General features: G+C 40.5%; 1 protein-coding gene across 8 annotated transcripts; it reads left to right on the top strand.

Moving 5' to 3' along the window:
* The first annotated feature begins 139 nt into the window (after positions 1-139).
* On the top strand, positions 140-17,427 carry LOC310904558 (lysosomal amino acid transporter 1 homolog). Of its 8 annotated transcripts, none has more exons than XR_014588442.1 (10): positions 140-331; positions 2,541-2,652; positions 4,061-4,406; positions 5,631-5,760; positions 6,698-6,788; positions 8,563-8,687; positions 9,601-9,696; positions 10,642-10,827; positions 11,327-11,416; positions 16,533-17,427. XR_014588442.1 is itself a non-coding variant. In XM_083849516.1 (10 exons), exons 3-10 carry the CDS (start codon positions 4,069-4,071, stop codon positions 16,632-16,634), a joined length of 942 nt encoding a protein of 313 aa, XP_083705642.1. In that variant the 5' UTR covers positions 140-331; positions 2,541-2,652; positions 4,061-4,068; the 3' UTR covers positions 16,635-17,427. The 8 variants fall into 8 exon arrangements, 7 of the variants coding, with proteins under 7 accessions (XP_083705642.1, XP_083705641.1, XP_083705643.1 ...); XM_083849516.1 differs by lacking the exon at positions 11,327-11,416 and having other exon boundaries at positions 4,061-4,144; positions 4,271-4,406; XM_083849515.1 differs by lacking the exon at positions 11,327-11,416 and having other exon boundaries at positions 4,061-4,171; positions 4,271-4,406.
* Positions 17,428-17,631: the final 204 nt, after the last annotated feature.

The raw sequence follows: 17,631 nt of genomic DNA, 5'->3' as shown, positions 1-17,631 counted from the left end.
CCGGGCCTGCAAAAATCCCCAATTTTCCACCCTGCCGAGCCCAGCTCCTGTCCCCCAGGGCGAAGTTTTCCCCGTGCAGGCAGCTCCGCAGCCCCGGCAGCCGCCCGCAGAGGGCGCCCGGGCCCCGCCGCTGCGGCTGCTGATGGCGGCGAGGGGCGGCGCGGTGCGGGCGGGCCCCCTGCCCGCCTGCCTCCCCGTCACCCCGGCAGGGCCGGGCGGCCGCCTGCCTGCCTGCCTGCCTGCCTGCCTCCGCTGGGTGCCGGGGGCCCTCGGAGCGGGGCCGCCCGAGCCCGAGCTGGATCCGCGGAGCAGCAGCAGCAGCCGTGGCCAGGTCGGTGTCCGCCCCGCTTCGCGTCCTCGCCGCGCCTCCCTCACGGCCCCGTCCCGGTCCCGGCCTCCCCGCGGGGCCGCCATTACGCGGGGCGGGGGGCGCCTGCAGCAGCACCGGCACCCGGGGCTGTCCCCTCCGGTGGCGGCCGTCCCGCTGTCGCTGCTGTCCCCATGTCGCTGCTGTTCGCCCCCCCCGAGCTGCCCGGCCCCGGCTGTTCCCCTCGGCCCGGGCCGGGCACGGGGAGGGCTGCGGCTGCCCGAGGCGGTCGGGCTGGGGCTGGGCGCTTCTTTGGGACGGCGCTTCTTTATCTCTCATTTTTCTTCTTTCTTTGATAAGCTGGAAGCTTTCTGTGAGAACTGGACTCGGTTTGTGGGGTCGGTTTGGCCGTGCTTTATCATCAGCGCTGAGAATGCAATATTCACAGCTGGGGCTGTGGGAAGATGCCCTCAGAGAAGAGCTAGAGCCAGGGGTAGATGAACGGCTTAATGCTGGGGAGCGCGTGAAGGAGCTCCCAGTTACTCCTTAGCTTAACTCACTTTTTTTTTAATTTTCTTTTTTACCCACACTACTAATTAAATTATGAACACTACACAACTGAGCATCCTTTCGGATTTCAGGCTGTTACCAGCCGCTATCTAAGGAACTTGCAAAAGTGCCAGCTGCACACACATATACCCGACATCGTTACGCGTTACTGGCAGCGACCCCGTTACTTGCCCCCCCAGCGCTTGCCGTGGTCGGAGCACACGGGTATTTGCAGCAACTTGGCTGCTGGAGGGGCAGAGCGGCTGTGGCAAGTCTCCAGACTTACAGGAGAAGCATGTTCTGCCTCCTCCGCACCGTGGAGCTGTTCGTAATGAAGAGGACTTCACTCTTAAGATACTACTTATTTCTGTTCAGGCATCTTTATTCCGTAATAGGGGATTAAAGTAAGAAAGTTGTCCAAAGCAAAGTCTCAAGCTACTGATTCCTTATAACTAAATATCCGAAACCACAGTGGTTTTATTTCTAGCTAGACAAACACCAAGCCTTTTCAGAAAGGTATGACGTCAAGCTTCTGGGCTAACGCTTCATTGAAAATAATAAATAATACCTTTACTACAACTTTTTCAAATGCTAGAAAATACTGTTTGGGCAGTAATCCAAGAATGGGGTTGCACGTGTGAAATTTTTACAGGGACATAACTCACCTTTTATTTTCCTTTCTCACCAACTCTATAGGAAGAAAAGAAATGTCATGGCAAACTCATCCTGTTTTCAGGTGCAAAGCATTTCATGCAACAAAAGAGAAGTAAGGAGGGCTTTGTGGCAGATGCGTTTAGTTGACAGCATCCCGTTGTTCTACCCACGGATGAAATTGTTCTTGGTATAGGGGCACAGTATTTTGCTGGGGATTAAAAAACAAAAAACCACACAATTATTTTAAGACTAAAAGTATAGTCTCAAGGGCCGGCAGCACAGAAGTTATCCTGCTGTATAGATGTTAAGGAATAGCAACCCGAGAATATCCACGTGCTTTAAATGTGTTAAGTGCAGCGTGTGGCAGGAGGCCAACGCGCAAGTCTGCAGTCATCTGGGAAGTGTAAGTGGCCGAACTCCTACCACTTCTTAAACTGTTTGGTTTTCTGTAACAGCTGCAGGGTTTTGGAGCAGGGTATAGCCTAAGTCAGGTGGCTGAGTCTGAATTGCCTCATTTAGACTTTTTACCCCATAGTCTGTGAATTTTTTTTAAGAGAACTTTTAATGCATGAGTCAAACTGCAGTCATGACATTCAGGCATAGTTTTAAATACCACATTCAACCTTTTTTTTTTTTTTTAATGTCTAATATGTTTTGCATATATTGAAAGGGGCGTTTTGGGATGAAGTTGAGGTGCAGTGTTTTCTGAAACCTAATAAAATTTGCATGTTTATTGTTACAGTGTTTATAGATAGTTGAAAGTTTGTGGCCTAAAACCTGCCAAAGTAGTGTGTGTACTTTGTTTCCCCTCTTTAGTGGATGGTAACACCCTGTTCAGCTTCAGAGTACCAGAATGGGAAGCTTACTTTAAACATTACTCATAGATAAATTTTTTTAACTTTAAAAAATATTTTCAAAGATGACTACAAAGTCTAATAACTTCTCCAGTATAAGCTAAATATATCTAATAGACTAAGATGAATTCTCAGTGTATGAAAACATGTTCTCTTTTATTGTTTATGTGGTTTAGGTCCCATGATGACAGCTCTCTTGAGAGGCAGCCAGTTTCTGCAGAAAACTTGTTTCAGCGCCGCAGATACTTGAAGTCTGGAAAGAAAAAAGCTTTCCTGATGATTAGCAAAGTGAGTCCTAACATCCCAGTGAATGATGCTCTACGAAAACTAACGCTGTGAACCTTCATCAAGGCTTGAACGTAGTTTGCATAATGAGAGTGGCTCCAACATGTTGTGTTGTAGGAAGGGTAGAAAGCTGAGCCCTTCCAAGCCCTGTCCCATTCCCAGGCACGTGGTGTTACAAACATCAAAAGTCCTGCCACAAACATGAGGCCTTTGGGGACTGTTGTCCTCAAGATATTTAGTCGCTTCTAGGAGGATGCCCTTACGCCTCAGTGTTACTTCTTCCTGGTTTCTGAACTTGCTGTGCTTCTGAGTTGTTCCCAAATGGTCTTAAAAATTCTCGTTGCCTTTTTTGTCACTGATTTGACATCTGGCTTTAAGTACTAAACAGGTGAACCTATTAATACAATACATATATATATATATTTAATTTTTTAAATATGCTGTGGCTTTTTTTTCATAGCTAGTTGATTTGAGACTTCTCTGCATGGGAAATTATTAACCCTCGGAGAACCTAAGTATCATCACAGTGAATGGGAAAGCAGCTTTTTTTTTTTTTTGTCAGCAGTAAATCTCAAGGAATAGTCACAGATAATTCTGCATTTTTGCTAAAAATTTTTTCTTCAATTTTATAGTGGTTAGCCTTTTAGGAAAAAAAATAAGATGTCCAATAGGATGGATATTTCAATAGGAATAACAATAAATATCCAGAATTATTATAATTAGCTATGAGAAGATATTTTTTAAGGTCAGAAAGACCTCGTGCTTCAAAACTTAAGCTATGTTTTTACTTCACCTGCTTCATTCTGTGTGGGATGGGAGTGGAAACACCATACATTCACCTTATGAGGCTTCTCATGCTTTCCCTGTTTCCTCTGAAGTATTAAATAATACAAGCTGTCTGACACTATATTGAATCGCTAATTAGGCTGATTGGGCTACATATTCAAGTAGACCTTAGAGCTTGTCTGCAATCTGTGTAATAAATAACTTCTCTTTCATAATATTAGCTGGAAATTAATTGCGTAGAAAAGATCATTAAATTTATGTTCCATAAGTGTGAATAGAGTGTTCAGGATGGATACTGTTAAAGAAAGCACTGTTGCTTCATTGCAATAATGTTGAATGTGAAAATCAGAGTTTTGGTCTTAAGTGCAAATAAATGGCTGTGTTTACTTTACCCTGTAGCAGATTTCTGGCACCTCTCTCTAACACAGGCTCAGGCTAAAATGCTACAGTGATAAACATCTGGAGCGTTGCATATTTGTCAAGGGTTAATGAATGCGATGGGCTACAAAGTATTTTTCTTTCTTGGAAGTCTTAACTTCTTTTCTGTAAGCAATAAATATGATCAAGCATCTTATGGTTAATGTCTTATTCACACTGGCTATATTTATTTCTTTGAATTTGGCAGGTTCATTTATGAGATTGGAAATAACTGCGATATCAAGCATCCGTCTGGATGCAGAGGTCTTTTCACAGCGGATATTCAGCATTGGTAAACGGATTTGCGGATTTGCATGGGGTAAAAATGGAGGCAGAAATAAACTTCTGAAATTGAATCTCAGTCCAGAAATGATGGCTTCCCAGCTGTATACACATGCTTTCAATATCTCCCCAATAGAGACTAGGAGACTGTGTATAAATGGAACACCATGGATTTGGCATCTTCTGGAAGAATGTGTTGAGAATGCGTGGGAGTACTGGAGCGTTGTCATAGGACTGATTTCCATTGTCTGTTTTCTGTTTGCTGCACTACCGTAAGTTTAAAGTCTTAGGCAGTCCTCAGATTGAGACATGAGTAATCTTGCCTGAAGCCTTTTTCACAAGCTGCCTTTTTTTAGTTTATCTTGGATATGTTTCTCTATCTGCATAATACAGATATAATATGCCAGAGAAGCACGTTGTTCATGTTTAGAACAATATTTGGTGGTTGACAAATGAGCTTGATGTACTGTTCTGTTGTACTGACTTGACACTAATCTCTGCCACTTAGAGCAAATGAGAATAAATCACCTCTTCTCTCTTATCTTCTCCACCCTGAGATGTGTGCACATGCAGCACACTTGCTGCAAAAACTGGCTCGGTGTTTATTTAAACCACATGCCGTGCCACCAGTACTGTTGTGTTGGCTCCTGCCATCAAAGTTTGGACTCAGAAAAAGTCAGAAACAGCATGAGTTAGCACTTTGGTAGTGCTAAATCAGTTGCTGTTTGGTGGACTGGTTCAGATTTCAAACGTAGGTAGGAGATGGCAAAAGAAAAGCAGAAATGCTGCTAGTAGACGAGAATGCCTGAAACAAAATGGGATTGACTCCAAAGTCTGTCCCCATAAGGGAAATATAATTTACTGAACTTATAAAAGTGCGATGGAAATCAAGCAAAATAAAAACACTCTTAGTAAGCTGTTGAGCTTCTGAAATATTAGTTGAAAAGGGACCTTACATTAAAAGTGTCATGTTTGTGGGTATGGAATTCGTCAAGACATGTCTAATGGACTCAAATTTGGGATTGCTTCATAGCCCCCGTTATGAATCTGAGTAACAGTTCTCCAATTTGCAAGCGTAAGTGTAGTTGTCAGCTCTTACAGGAGCTTTGTTCATTCTTAGCACTTCTGTGTTAAATAAGTGTTTTTCTTCTTTTGGTATCTTAAAGGCTAGTACTTACAGCAGAGGAGTATGAAATGATGATGGCATAGTTCTGGTGTCCAGAAAATGATACTTCAGTGCAGGACACAAAAAAAAAGAACTCATACAAGCTGTAAGGAGGTTGTGATTTCAGGTTTTGTTATATGAGAGTACGACATGGTGAGCGGTAGTGAACGTGAGTTCTCATTCAAACTGTAAGTGGGGTATTGCTGTGATGGGTCTCTTGTGGTTAAGAGCTTTAATTTTTCTTTATTCAGATTTTGAAAAATGTATTTTCAAGCTTGTCAAACATTTTTGGCTTACAATATTTTGTAATTACTTCTGGAATTTGTGCCAGTCAAATTTACGTTGCCTGTCAGAATGGAAAAGTGGATCAAGCGCTGTCTTTGGGCTTTCTGCTGTGTTGGATAGCTGGAGATCTTACAAATTTTATAGGCTGCTATTTAACAAATCAACTCCCAATTCAGGTAATCTGTTGATATTTCTACTTTTTGATATATACTTTTCGACTGTCTCTTTAACCTCTAGGATAATGTAATATTGCACGGTGTAATAGGTACTGGGAAAGAAAATAGTCTTACGTTCTATTCTATTTATAAAACAAATGATAATTTCCCAGATATTTACTCTGATACCATTGTACTACCAGAACCATTTCGCTCTTGCAGTTAGCATTTTGAGCAACTTACCGGGCTATATTCAGTAAGGAATGAAGTGGGGAATTTTCAGCCAATTTTCACCTTCAAAGTAAGGTTGCAGAGGTTGGTTTGTTTGTTAAACTGTTTTTTAACAGCTTCTTTGAACTAGAACTTTCTTGTTAATCTGTTAAAATTTGAAAATACAGTTCCAGCTTCACTGGAAGAAGCCTTAGTTGTCAGTGATCTGTTAATTGTGCCTGGAACTTTCTTGTCTACTGTTTCTATTTTCAATTCTTAATGAAAGAAAGATGTACGTGTCAGTCACAGAAGTTTTCCCAAGCTGGAGATGGACCCAAGAGCGGACAGAGTTGTCATCTAGTTTACAACTTAATGTTGTCTAACAGTTTCATCTCCCTCATTGTTAAGGGGGAAGAGAGAATGTCAGTCCTGTCTTTTTGAGGCAGGAGGCACTAAGCAAGACTGATAGATTCCAAAGTGCTGGGAAACTGGGTAGAGCGGACTTAAGCTTCTGGGCAGGAACGGATTTATCAGTCTGCCCAGGCAGGAATTTGTGCCATGCATCCTGCAAAATGACACGCTTGTGATTGTGTCAGCATGTCACCATTGCACAAGCTTTACATCGCGTTCATCTGCTGCTGTCTAACTTGGTATTTGTTGTTCACATTATTATTATGAAGTACAGTTAAGTTCAGAAAGTTTTTAACTTTTTGTATACTGAACAAGCAAATGTATTTTTCTCTTTCAGACCATCACTGCCATCTCTTATGTTAATATGGATATAATTATGATTTCACAATATGTATACTATAAGCTCAAGAATCAGAAGATGACAAAATGTAAGATTTTTAAGCAATTAATATTCTCCGTTAAGTAGCACATTCTTCACTGTGATGTTTCCTATAGCATTTAAAGAAAAGCTACCTAAAAATAGAGTACACAAATTCAACCTGGAGTTGTCAGGCCTATTTCTTCCAGTTTTCTTAGTCTTTTTGTGAAAGTCCTATTCTTTCTCTTCCCCCAGCCTTTCTGCCCTCCTTTTACCCGCAAAATATCTGTACATGTTTCCTAGTACTCTCAGTCTATATAGACATAAAAAATACTGTAGCTTTGTGGAATCTGGTTCCGTATTTTAACTTGCTCCATGGTTTTACTACCTACTTTCACCTATCTAACTATATGTGTAAGTTGAGAGTAAGCATTATTGCTTTGTGTGGCTCAGTTTCCTTCATGTTGATTAAAACATGACTTTATTTGCTTATAGCATAAAATATCTTGACATCTTCATGCGTCCTGTTTCATACCTACAATTAAGAAGTATTAATGGGAATGAAATTGCTTGAGTTGCTTCATAAAATCCTGGCAGTAGTTGTAGTATTCAGCCTACCAAACGAACTACTGTTTTTACTGAAATGGAAGACAGAAAGCTATGTTCACTTTGTATCAAATCAAAAACATTATTTCGTCAATCTAAACAAAACAAAAATAAACAACAACAACAAAAAACACCTAATACCCATGGTGCAGTGGAGGTAACAAAAAGCTGAAGCAAAACAGATGCCTGTCCAGCAAACTAAATAGGGATAAAGCAGATTCATTCAATATGGAACTGATAATAAGCCTGGAGATAGGTCAGCGCTGAAGATATTTCCTTCCTGCTGCTTGCTCTTGAAAACAAATGCAGGCTCTTGTGCATTATAACTGTCTGTGCCTGTTTCAGCTCAACTCTTTGCGTAGCTGGAGAGGGAGAAATGGTATCGTGAATAAAGCAATAAAAGAGGGCTTTCCCATAGCCAGTTCTAGAGCTGTCACTGCAGGCAAGTTGGTCAATTTTGCATCTCCAAGCCTGTGAAACAGCAGTATTGCTTCCTGTGTCTCTTCTACAGGTTGCAGGTCTTTAGGGCAGGCTTTTTAATGCTATACAGCAATTTGTTCCACAGGTACCAGTGACTGTAGGAGCTTACCAGTACCTTTTAAATACAGAAGATAGCATAGCTCGAGAGATCAGTAGGATTGTTTATCATTTTCAGGATATCTCATAGAGACTTACTAGGCGGAGTCTTTATCTTTGCATATGTGAGCCTCTGCATGTAAAGATAAGGTTTCACATCCGTCTAACCATGGACATAGACAGTGGTCCAGCAGAGGACTTAAATTCAAAAATATCTTTCAGATAAATAAGAAATCTAAATTTCAAATATCGTTGCTTTTGCCTTTTTAAATTGCAATGTGTTGAAAGAAACTGTTGTATTCTATTGTTGGCAGTTTTCTGTTTATCAGCTGTTACATAAAAGTAAATTACTAGGAAATGAAACTCTATATGAGAGATGAACTGAGTGTGAAAATTGTCTCAGTAGCAATGCCTCTGTGAGGAGCTCCCTCCTGCTCCTGCACTGCTGCCCTCAGGTGGTGCATTAAGACACAGTGCGCAGTGAGCAGGACCAGACACAGAGCCCAGGAAAAGAGGAGGACTCCTTAGGCTTGCATTGTTGCTGAGAAGAAGATACTTGGAATTGTACCTTTAGATTTGCGTTTTTCTATTGCAGATAACACCTGCTGTTAATTTAAAGTTACCTTTTATTTTTCAGCTAATTTGTTTATATGTCATTCCAGGCAGCAAAAACCTGAAGAATTTCTGTGTAACCTGGATCTTGCTGTGTATAGCCCTGTGTATCGTCCTACTCTGTCAGCTGCTAATAAGAAACCAAGACCAGAGTTCAGTACTGGAAAGAAGTAACGTAAGTTCTTAACCTGCTTCCATTCCAAAACAAACAAGCAAAAAACCAGTATAAGTGTCTTGAAAGGATTGTGTACTCTGAGGTTTAAAGAAATTTGGATGCTGTTTTTAACAATGCCTTAGAAATCATAAATGTGGTGCTATTTGGACATTTTAAGTATGTACCATACATCCCAAAATAAAGTTACAAAATAGCTTCTTTTAGCAGCTTCCTGTGTTTTGGGCTTATTCTGCCCCTTGGGTTATTAGGATGTGCTGCTTTGTGAAATAACATGTATACGTGTTGTCTTCCTGCCTGTGTTAGATAATGTGGACATCCATGTAGAGACTATGCAGTGAAAAGTGAAATCAATAAAAGTGGAAAATTACAATTGTACCTGCTGCTGCTGCTGCTGTCACTTCACCAGAAAAGTTCACAAGCTATTCTAGCAATTTTACAGCCTTCGTACTAATGCCAGTAAAATAATTGTAATCCAGCAACATTGCTCAGCAGGGAGGCAGCTTATTTTCAAAATACAGCTAGAGTGAGAAAACTAACAATTCTCTTAAACTGAAAAATGAGTATTTTGCTTTTTCTAGACAGGATGATTTTTTTTTTCAGTAGCCCTAGCTACAGTTTTTAGTTTTGGCTTGAATTATTGTGTTCAGGCATCTTGAGCAGAGGGACTGGATTGACATTAGTGTGACAGCCTAAAGCCTGGCACTGGTTTTGATCTTAGTCATGGCTATGACACAGCACTGTGCGTTGTTGTGAGATAAAGATTAAACCTTTTCTAGCCCTCTTTGGTCATTTGAAGAGCTGTCCTGAACTGCTTTGAAAGGAGTTCTGTCCAGAATGATAGCCTGTGGCCTCTCTGAGTCTCTGAAATGCTTGAAAATGTTATTGCCAAAACATATGTACCTTTATTTTTCAGACTTCTCTTGATATGATTGAAATGTCAGGCTTCATTTGTGGCTATGTATCTTGTGTGTTTTACTTGGGAAGTAGATTTCCTCAGCTTTATAAAAATGTAAGTAGGTTTTTGGCTAAGTATACTTGTGTATGTTTTGCAAAATACTCTCAGTTGCTTGACATTTTGGATTCTTCCTAGCAGTGAGCCCTCAACATCAAAAGCCTTCTTGGCTTTTGTGACTCTCTAAAATGGTAAAGAAAAAGAAGGGCTTTATTTTTTCATTCAGAATGGGAGAGGGTGGTGAGAATTTTGGAAAAATGATGGTCTTTAATTGCTAGAAGAGGACTGATTTGCCAGGAAAAGGGAAAGTTTTACAGTTTTACACAGTTTGATCAGATACATGAGCAGAAGCATGCTTTGTGTGGTTGGTTTCATAAGCAAGTGGTATCTCCCCTTTTCTTTCTTCAAACTACTCTACATTAAATAACCAACTACAGGATCAAAGCTAAAATTAGAGGAAAATTAGTTTAAAGCTTTAGACTTTTCCACAAAGATGCCATTACTGACTTTTTTTTTTTTTTAATATACCAATAGTGAAGAGTCTGTGGGAGAAAAAATGCTAAGGGCTTTACATAATCAAATGTATACAGGTATTCTAACAGAGTATGTAAATGATTAATTAATTTCCAAGCTTATTCCTGTTCCCCCTTTACCTTTTCCATCCCAGACGGAATACCACAACATTTTCAAAGGGCTCTTCTGAACAGACTGATAGTTCTTAGCAAGTCTGTTGCTCTAAAAATCATTTGGAAGCAGGTTATCCTTGCAGCTTTGCACTTAAATAAATATCATGTTAACTAGAGCTGCTTCTAAGAGTTGTAACAATTTCTATAGCAGTTGGTGATACGTGCTGAAAATACTAAGCTCAGAGGATTCAGAGCCCAGGAAGAATGACTGAGAGTCTCTGGATATATTATAGCACAAAATAGCAGAATTATCTATAACTGTCTACTGCGATGAATGTTTTAACATATTTTTTCTGTAAAATTTCTTTATATTTAGTTTCGGAGAAGATCAACAGAAGGCACCTCTTACCTGCTGTTTGCATTAGCCATGCTGGGAAACTGTACGTATGGACTGAGCCTTGTTTTAAAGATGCCTGCTACCAAATCTTTCCAAGCTCTCTACTTTTTACACCATCTTCCGTGGCTCATTGGGAGCTTTGGAGTTTTGTTTCTAGACATTCTTGTATCCTTTTGCAGTTGCAGCTAGAGTTTTTCAGGATGGGCTTGTTAATAAGTAGATCAGATATTAAGTGGAATTTTTTAATCATGTTTTAAAAAATCTTAACTTCTTTCAGAACAATAATTCATATGTTTTCTATAACAATATTTCTGTAACATTAAGTTCATAGAAAGCAACTACATTAAAGCTACATAGAACAGTATCATAGAACTGCACAGGTTAATTTTAATGTTGTAGCCGATACATAGTATACTAAAATATAGTTGTTCTGTGTGATATCTGATAAATGTAAAAACAAAGAACACCTCCAAGACTGCTTGTTTTTAAATGTAAATATAGAATTATAGCTTTGAGAAGTTGGCTGACTTGTAAGTGCTGTTGGAAGAGTGCATTAACGTGAGAGACAAACAATGAGATTTTGGCAAACTTTGTTTCAAGAAAATAGCATATAACAAGGAAATGCTGCAGCTACCCTTAACTGTATAATTTGGGGCAAAATCAGATGCACTGATACAGTGAGTGCCTCTGAAAACTGTCAGCTGTGCTCACTGAGTCATGCTAAGAGCTGCCCTACTACTACACGGTTACATAGGTTAGTATGCCTGTTTCTTGAAGTTCTGAGCAAACTTAAACAAAAACTTAAACTTTTTTTTTATTCTTAATTCAGGGGACATATGTAAGATGTTTACAATATTTTAGTTATTGCTAGTCGTGCTCTTTCTACATTGAGCATTAGCATTCTGTGATCAAGAAATTAAAAGTAAAGTATTTATGGTAATATTGTACTTTGCTTCAGAAGTCTAGTGAATGGTAATGTGGTATTTGCTGTTCTTCTGTTCATTGTGTGTTTATAGCCACCTGCCTTGTTACTTTAGCTTGCATTTTCATTTAAAATAGTATAAACAGGAGACTTTCTGATCTTTCTTGCAGTAAGAATTTTACTTTTGTTTCTTAAAACATCTTGGTACTTAGTTCCATTAACTCCAAGTACGAAATGGAATAGAGTGAAGAGGGATTTCAAGACCATGCTAAAGCATACTGTGTTAATCCGTTCCATATTAGAAAGAAGTTCTTTACCAGATTTACCTGGAACAGTTCAAGAAGTTGTGATTCCCAGGCATCAGCCTTGTCTTTCTGATTAAAGTAATTTCATAAGCCACTCCAATTAGCCTGACGATGGGACAGCTGACCCTCACCTTGGATGGGCTGTTAAATGGTACCATCCCTCAGAATAGGCATCTGTGCTTCTTGCGTTTGTAAATTTAACCTTTATCTTTTGAGACAATGTAGTTTCTTTTGCACGAACAGACTGCAGGGCTTCAGGGTTGCTAGCCCATGTGGCTGGTGTGAGTGCTCAGGCCTTTTGTTCCACAAATGAAGTGGAAGTTTCTTTTCCCCTCCACAGCTGGAAACATAAAACTGCCAGTATTTATTTACCTGAAAAAAAAAAATAGAATTTGATCTTGATGACCCTTACAGTACATTACGTGCATATTAGCAGATGTCTCTCTGTGATGTAGTCCAAAACTTTTAGGTTGGCCACAAACCTCTCCCCTCTGCGAGCCCAGCCCCGGAACTGCAGTGCCAGTGTGCACATGACATTCATTTCTCAGCTCCCTCTTGATTGGAGTCTGAATCCAATCTTGCTAATAGTCTTCCAGTTCAAATTATATTGGAAGCAGATGCTCCCAAATTAGGTTGGGGAGCTTATAGAAATCTAGTCAAGTATATAGTGTTAGTTGAAAATGTATGAAGTATTTGTAATCAAGAGAAAACAAAAGCAGACCTCCAGCTTTGAGAAGCCCTGAAGGTATGGAAGTAAACGCTATTTTTTTTTTTTTAAAGAGAGCTTCATTACTGTCTCTTGCCAAGCAAGAAAATCAAAATTCTAACAAACCGGTATGTCATGTTAGACCTAGACCAGAAGAGAAAAGAGCAGGACCGCTCGGGTTTTGAAAAACAGAGGACTTAAATGAAAACGTTGTAATTTCTACAAGAGAGGTGTCTCGTAATTAAGCATTTGTGCAGCAGTCTCTGGTTTGAGGAGTCGTTGTAGAAATTGTCTAATTCCAGTACGGTTTATTCCTCAGAGTGTGCAGAGTTTCATTAGGTGGAAGATAAGCCCTCATTCCTCAAGGTCCAAGGAAGGATTAAGGGTTCACTTACTCTGTGTCTGCTGCGGTATTTTTTTCTTTTGCTTCCGTCTGCCGTGGCTGGCATTGACTGTTTTTAGAACCAAATGGACTCCCGATCGTAGCTGGAACAGCAGCTCCAGTGCTACTCAGTGCAGGATTACACCGGGCTGGTTTCAGCTTAGTTTAACGGGATAACGTGGTCATCCTGTTTCCTCGGTGTCTAAAGCTAGTTACTTGATCTCACAATAAGCTAGTTATTTTTGGTAAGTAATGGAAGTGTGCAGTTGTTTGTAAAGTATGAGTTGTCCTCTTTTTCATTTTAAGAAGGAGTTTCATAACGTTGCACGTTTGCATTATAAATCGGACATGATTCTGTCTTCCAGTAATTGTTTCCTTCCAAGCGCTGCTTTGCGGAGGAAGGTGGTTGGAGTTTCCCAAGGGTTTTTAGGGGAAAGTGCCCCTGCCTAGGGCAGAGGGGTTGGGATTAGATGGTCTTTAAGGTCCCTTCCAACCCAAACCGCTCTATGGTTCTGAGAGACCGTGAAGGCCAAGGTTTAAATGTGCCTGATGGGGTGTGGTGCCTTATCTGGGAGAGATGCTGAAGTCCATATTTGCCTATCTTAGGGTTCCGTGGTGGACCTCCCTAGAGCTTTACTTTGTGCATGATTATTTAATGGCTCACTTGTAGATGAGGATTTAAAATATGTGGTACTAAAATACTGAGGTTTTGACCAGTTCTGCCCTTGGAAATGTAGTGTTGGCTGCTGCTAAAAGTCTAAGAGACTGAATTTAGCACAACTTTTCTGGAAAACTTTGTCCTTTTCTCTAAGTATCCTCTTTCACCCTTGCTTCTTTCCTCTCCTCGCCCCCACCAAAACCAAACAACTCTGCTTTGTATTTAGATTCAGGTAAGGCCCTTTACTAAGATTTTTGCCTTTCTTTTTTGTTTGTTTGTTTGACATCACCCTATTGTCAGAGCGCGATGTTCGAATCCTCTGCAGGTAGTTCTTTTCATTAAGTGTAGCCAGGTTGTAACTAAATAGCCAAAGTATATTCAGCAAGAGCCAAGCTGCTGTACACCGACTCTTTATCTAGCACCTTTTGTGAGTTGCAGGGCAAGCACTTGGAATCCATTATATACTTCTACACAACATCATGCTTTGTAATTTAATTACACGCTGCAAAGAATGTAAGTCTGACCTGACAAGTCAGCAAGACTTTCCCAGCCAAACTTCTCTGCACTCCTGTAGCTACCTGCTGTTGTCTCAAAAACATTGCATTATTTGATTTGTCGTTAAATTGTTTGTAGGTTTAATGAAACAGATCTGATAAACTTGTTCAGTGGCTGTCATAAACACCAGTCTTGAGTAGTCAGCTTGGTTCTCGCCTCCACTCTGGGCTGTCTGCGTACTTAGGCCTTGGAGTTTCCCCCAGAAAGTCACAGACTTGAGCAGCAAGCATGTTTCTATATTAAGTAGTCTTGGCAGTCCAGCGTTTATTTTAAAAATACAACCAGATGAGCACATATGCTAAAAAAAGAAAAAAAAAAAACCACACCAACATTCTGGAAATACTTCTTGGTGAATTCCACATCAGAATGGTAAGTTACAAAAATTAAGAGCTGTGTTGCTGCTGCCAGCTTGGTGGCTAAGTGCTAATGCAGCCCAGTCCTGTCCCCAGCCTGCAGTGTGAGTTCAGCAGATCTGATCCCCAACCCACAACAGATTTTCCTACCAGTGCAGCTTTTAAGACCTGGGGAGGTGTTTGGCTGCAAGTCCAGTAAGGCCTATTTGAAAAAAGAAAAAGGCAGGAAATTTAAGCGGTAGCTACATATGCTGTAACACTAATTTGCTAAATTCTCTTCTTAAAGTTTCCTGCATAATACTACAGAAGGGCTTGAAATGAGTGCTGATCTGCTGTCTCTGAAGGAAATCCTGTCTAGTCTTCAGCTGGGAGGCCTTAGAGGTGGGATACAGGAGAGCTTTGGGAAAGTGGGACAACTCTTGGGGCTTTGCCTAAGAAATTTGTAGAGAATTTCCTCTGCTTCCATCCAGGCCTCCCAGAAAGCTTTTTATTTTTAATTCTTATTTTTATCAATAAGCATGTACATTAGCCTCAGACTTCTCACAAGTGTTGTCTACCAGCCAAGTTATTTTAACTGGGCTAAAGTGTTCCTGGCAAAATTTTATGCGCCAGATTTCCTCCCGGAGAAATGCAGTTTCAAATCAAAGTGGGGTTTTACGTGTAGTAGTAGCGGTAACAAGTCTCAATTAAAGCTGAACATAGATGAGCATCCGCTGCACTTTGCAGAGGGGTACCCAGGTATACGGATGGCTTCTTTTTTTCCACACCCTGTACTTTTAAGCCTGCTTCCATGCCGGGGGGGGAAGGAAGAACCACAGGCGGTGCCTCACACCCAGGCAGCGTTGCCACCTCGCTGCCCACTGGTGCTGTTCCCTCGCGAAGGCAGGCTGCTGGGCCCGCTGCTGGGGGCACACCTCAGTTCGGATCAGTGTCCTGTCACTAGGAAATCTATTCTGGAAGATGCTGTGCCTACGTCTCGTACTATTGAAACATTTTCCCTCGGAAAAAAAAACACCACAGTCCCTTATGGAAGGATGGCTGGAGAGATTTGTATGATACTTTTATATTGTAAAATGGTGTCTCTATCAAAACCAAGTGCCTGGTATCCAGGTCGGTACTGAAGTATAAAACCCAACAATCAGAAATTCTGAGGAGTAAGGCATCTCTTATCCTTTCTAAGTGCACATCGCCATTTTTTTGAAGGCTAGATATGCTCAAAGTCAGTAATTTTGTTTGAGAGCTGGAATCATCACGAAAAAGGACAAGTACGTACTTGTTAATTCTTTTTAGATTAGCAGTATTTCCAGTGGTCTGTTTTACAATAGAAGTAAACAGTTATGTCTAATTGCACAATTCTGTGTTGAAAACAGTATTAAATACTGAGTCATAGAGCTGTCGGCCTGTCATTGCCTTCCAATAGCAAATGGGGGAGAATTTTGTTTCCTGATCAGGCCCTGTTGATCCACCTCTAAGAAGTTTTTACTAACTCCCCCTCCTTACCAGCAGCCCCACGTGGGCTCCCCAGGTGAACGATGCTCCTCTTGCACGTCTGATGAATTTCATGCTTATGACCCTTGCAGGCAAGAGATAGCAAAGGATATTCTCATTGTATTTGAGCCGTAAAGCTGAGGTTTTAAGTTAATTTTTTCCTGTATCTTCCCTTCTTCAGTATTGCAAATAAAATGATTAAACGTTTTGTCGTAAAGAAATACTGAAAATGAGTGTTAAGTAAGATTTGGAAGAGCTTGTATGATAATGTAGAAAATTCCACAGTTAGGATTAAATAGAATGGATAATACCCCACAGTACGTGAATTAGATGAAACAAGTTTTAAGTTTTCCTCTGCGGACTGTGGTGCTCAGAGTCTGAGCCAGAGCTGAATGGGTGGCTGCTTTTATTCTGTGCGGCTTGCTGTCTGTCACTGAAAGCCAGTACTGCAAGTGCTGCCTCTGTATCCCAGTTAATTACGTCCTTACCCCAAAATAACAGGTGACTGCGCAGTTCGTTCTGTATCGTCAGCACGAGGAAAGGCAGCCTGGCGTGGTGGCGCTGGAAGTGGAACCGCTGCTCCTGGGCGAGGAGACCGCCTAGCGCGGGGTCGTGGTCGGCTCCTGCCTCCCGTGCACTTCGCTCTTGGATGACCTCAACAAACAGTTGAGATTGCAGTTGCTTAGGGACCACATTTATTACTTTTTTTTATTTATTTTGTCATTAATTTGTCATTACTTATTTGCAGATGATATGAAAATAAATATTTAATATTGTATTTCAGGATGATATCAAGTCTTTTTTCCTGATTTCCCCCCCCCCCCCCCCCCCACTTTTTAGGCTGTTTCTGCCTATCCTGATAGGGAATCACAGCAGTGACTGCTTTAGAAGTACTTATTTGATGTCGTGATACAATGCGTATCACGAGGTGACTATTTTTAGATGAAAATCTACATCTAGATAACAGTAATGTCTGTTTAAAAAAAAAAAAAGCAGGATGCATTGTTGTGCTTTTACATCAATCTTGTAAGCTGGTGGGATCCTCATATACAGCTCATTGCAAAGTATTGCTATGCATTTTCTTGTTAATTAAAACATTAATACGTCAATACCCCTGTGTTTCATGGAATATAATTACTGTGTGCCATCATACACTGTATGGAAAGGGGTTTTTTATGACTTGCATTTCTTTACAAGCTGCTGCTCTAGGTAAGTACTGGAGGGGGGTATGCTAAGGAGACTGTACCTTGCAATTGTCTATGGTGTGTTAGGTATATTTTTCAAAAGTGTTCTGTTTGCAGAAAACTTTAATAAGATCTCAGAATAAAATTCTAGTTAATATTTCATTGTATATGTGTATAATGATTCACTTCAATAAATAACTTTGCGAACAAAAGGGCTGTTTTTTAAAAGTCAGTATGAGTCAGTGCATTTGTGGGCTTATCATGGAACTCATCCCCTTTGATTTCAGATAACTTTGTTGAACGGACATCAGAAGAGATTTAAAATAATAATAAGAAGAAAATAAACTGAGTGCAATTGATCATATCTAAATCTCTGCCAAAAGTGCACACTAAAAGTGAAGCATTTTTCTCTCTGG

Source organism: Anser anser (genome assembly GCF_964211835.1).
Source record: "Anser anser genome assembly, chromosome: 9".
In the NCBI taxonomy this organism is placed as follows: domain Eukaryota; kingdom Metazoa; phylum Chordata; class Aves; order Anseriformes; family Anatidae; genus Anser; species Anser anser.
The sequence above is the reverse complement of the archived record's forward strand: the minus strand, read 5'-3'. Positions and strand labels throughout refer to the sequence as shown.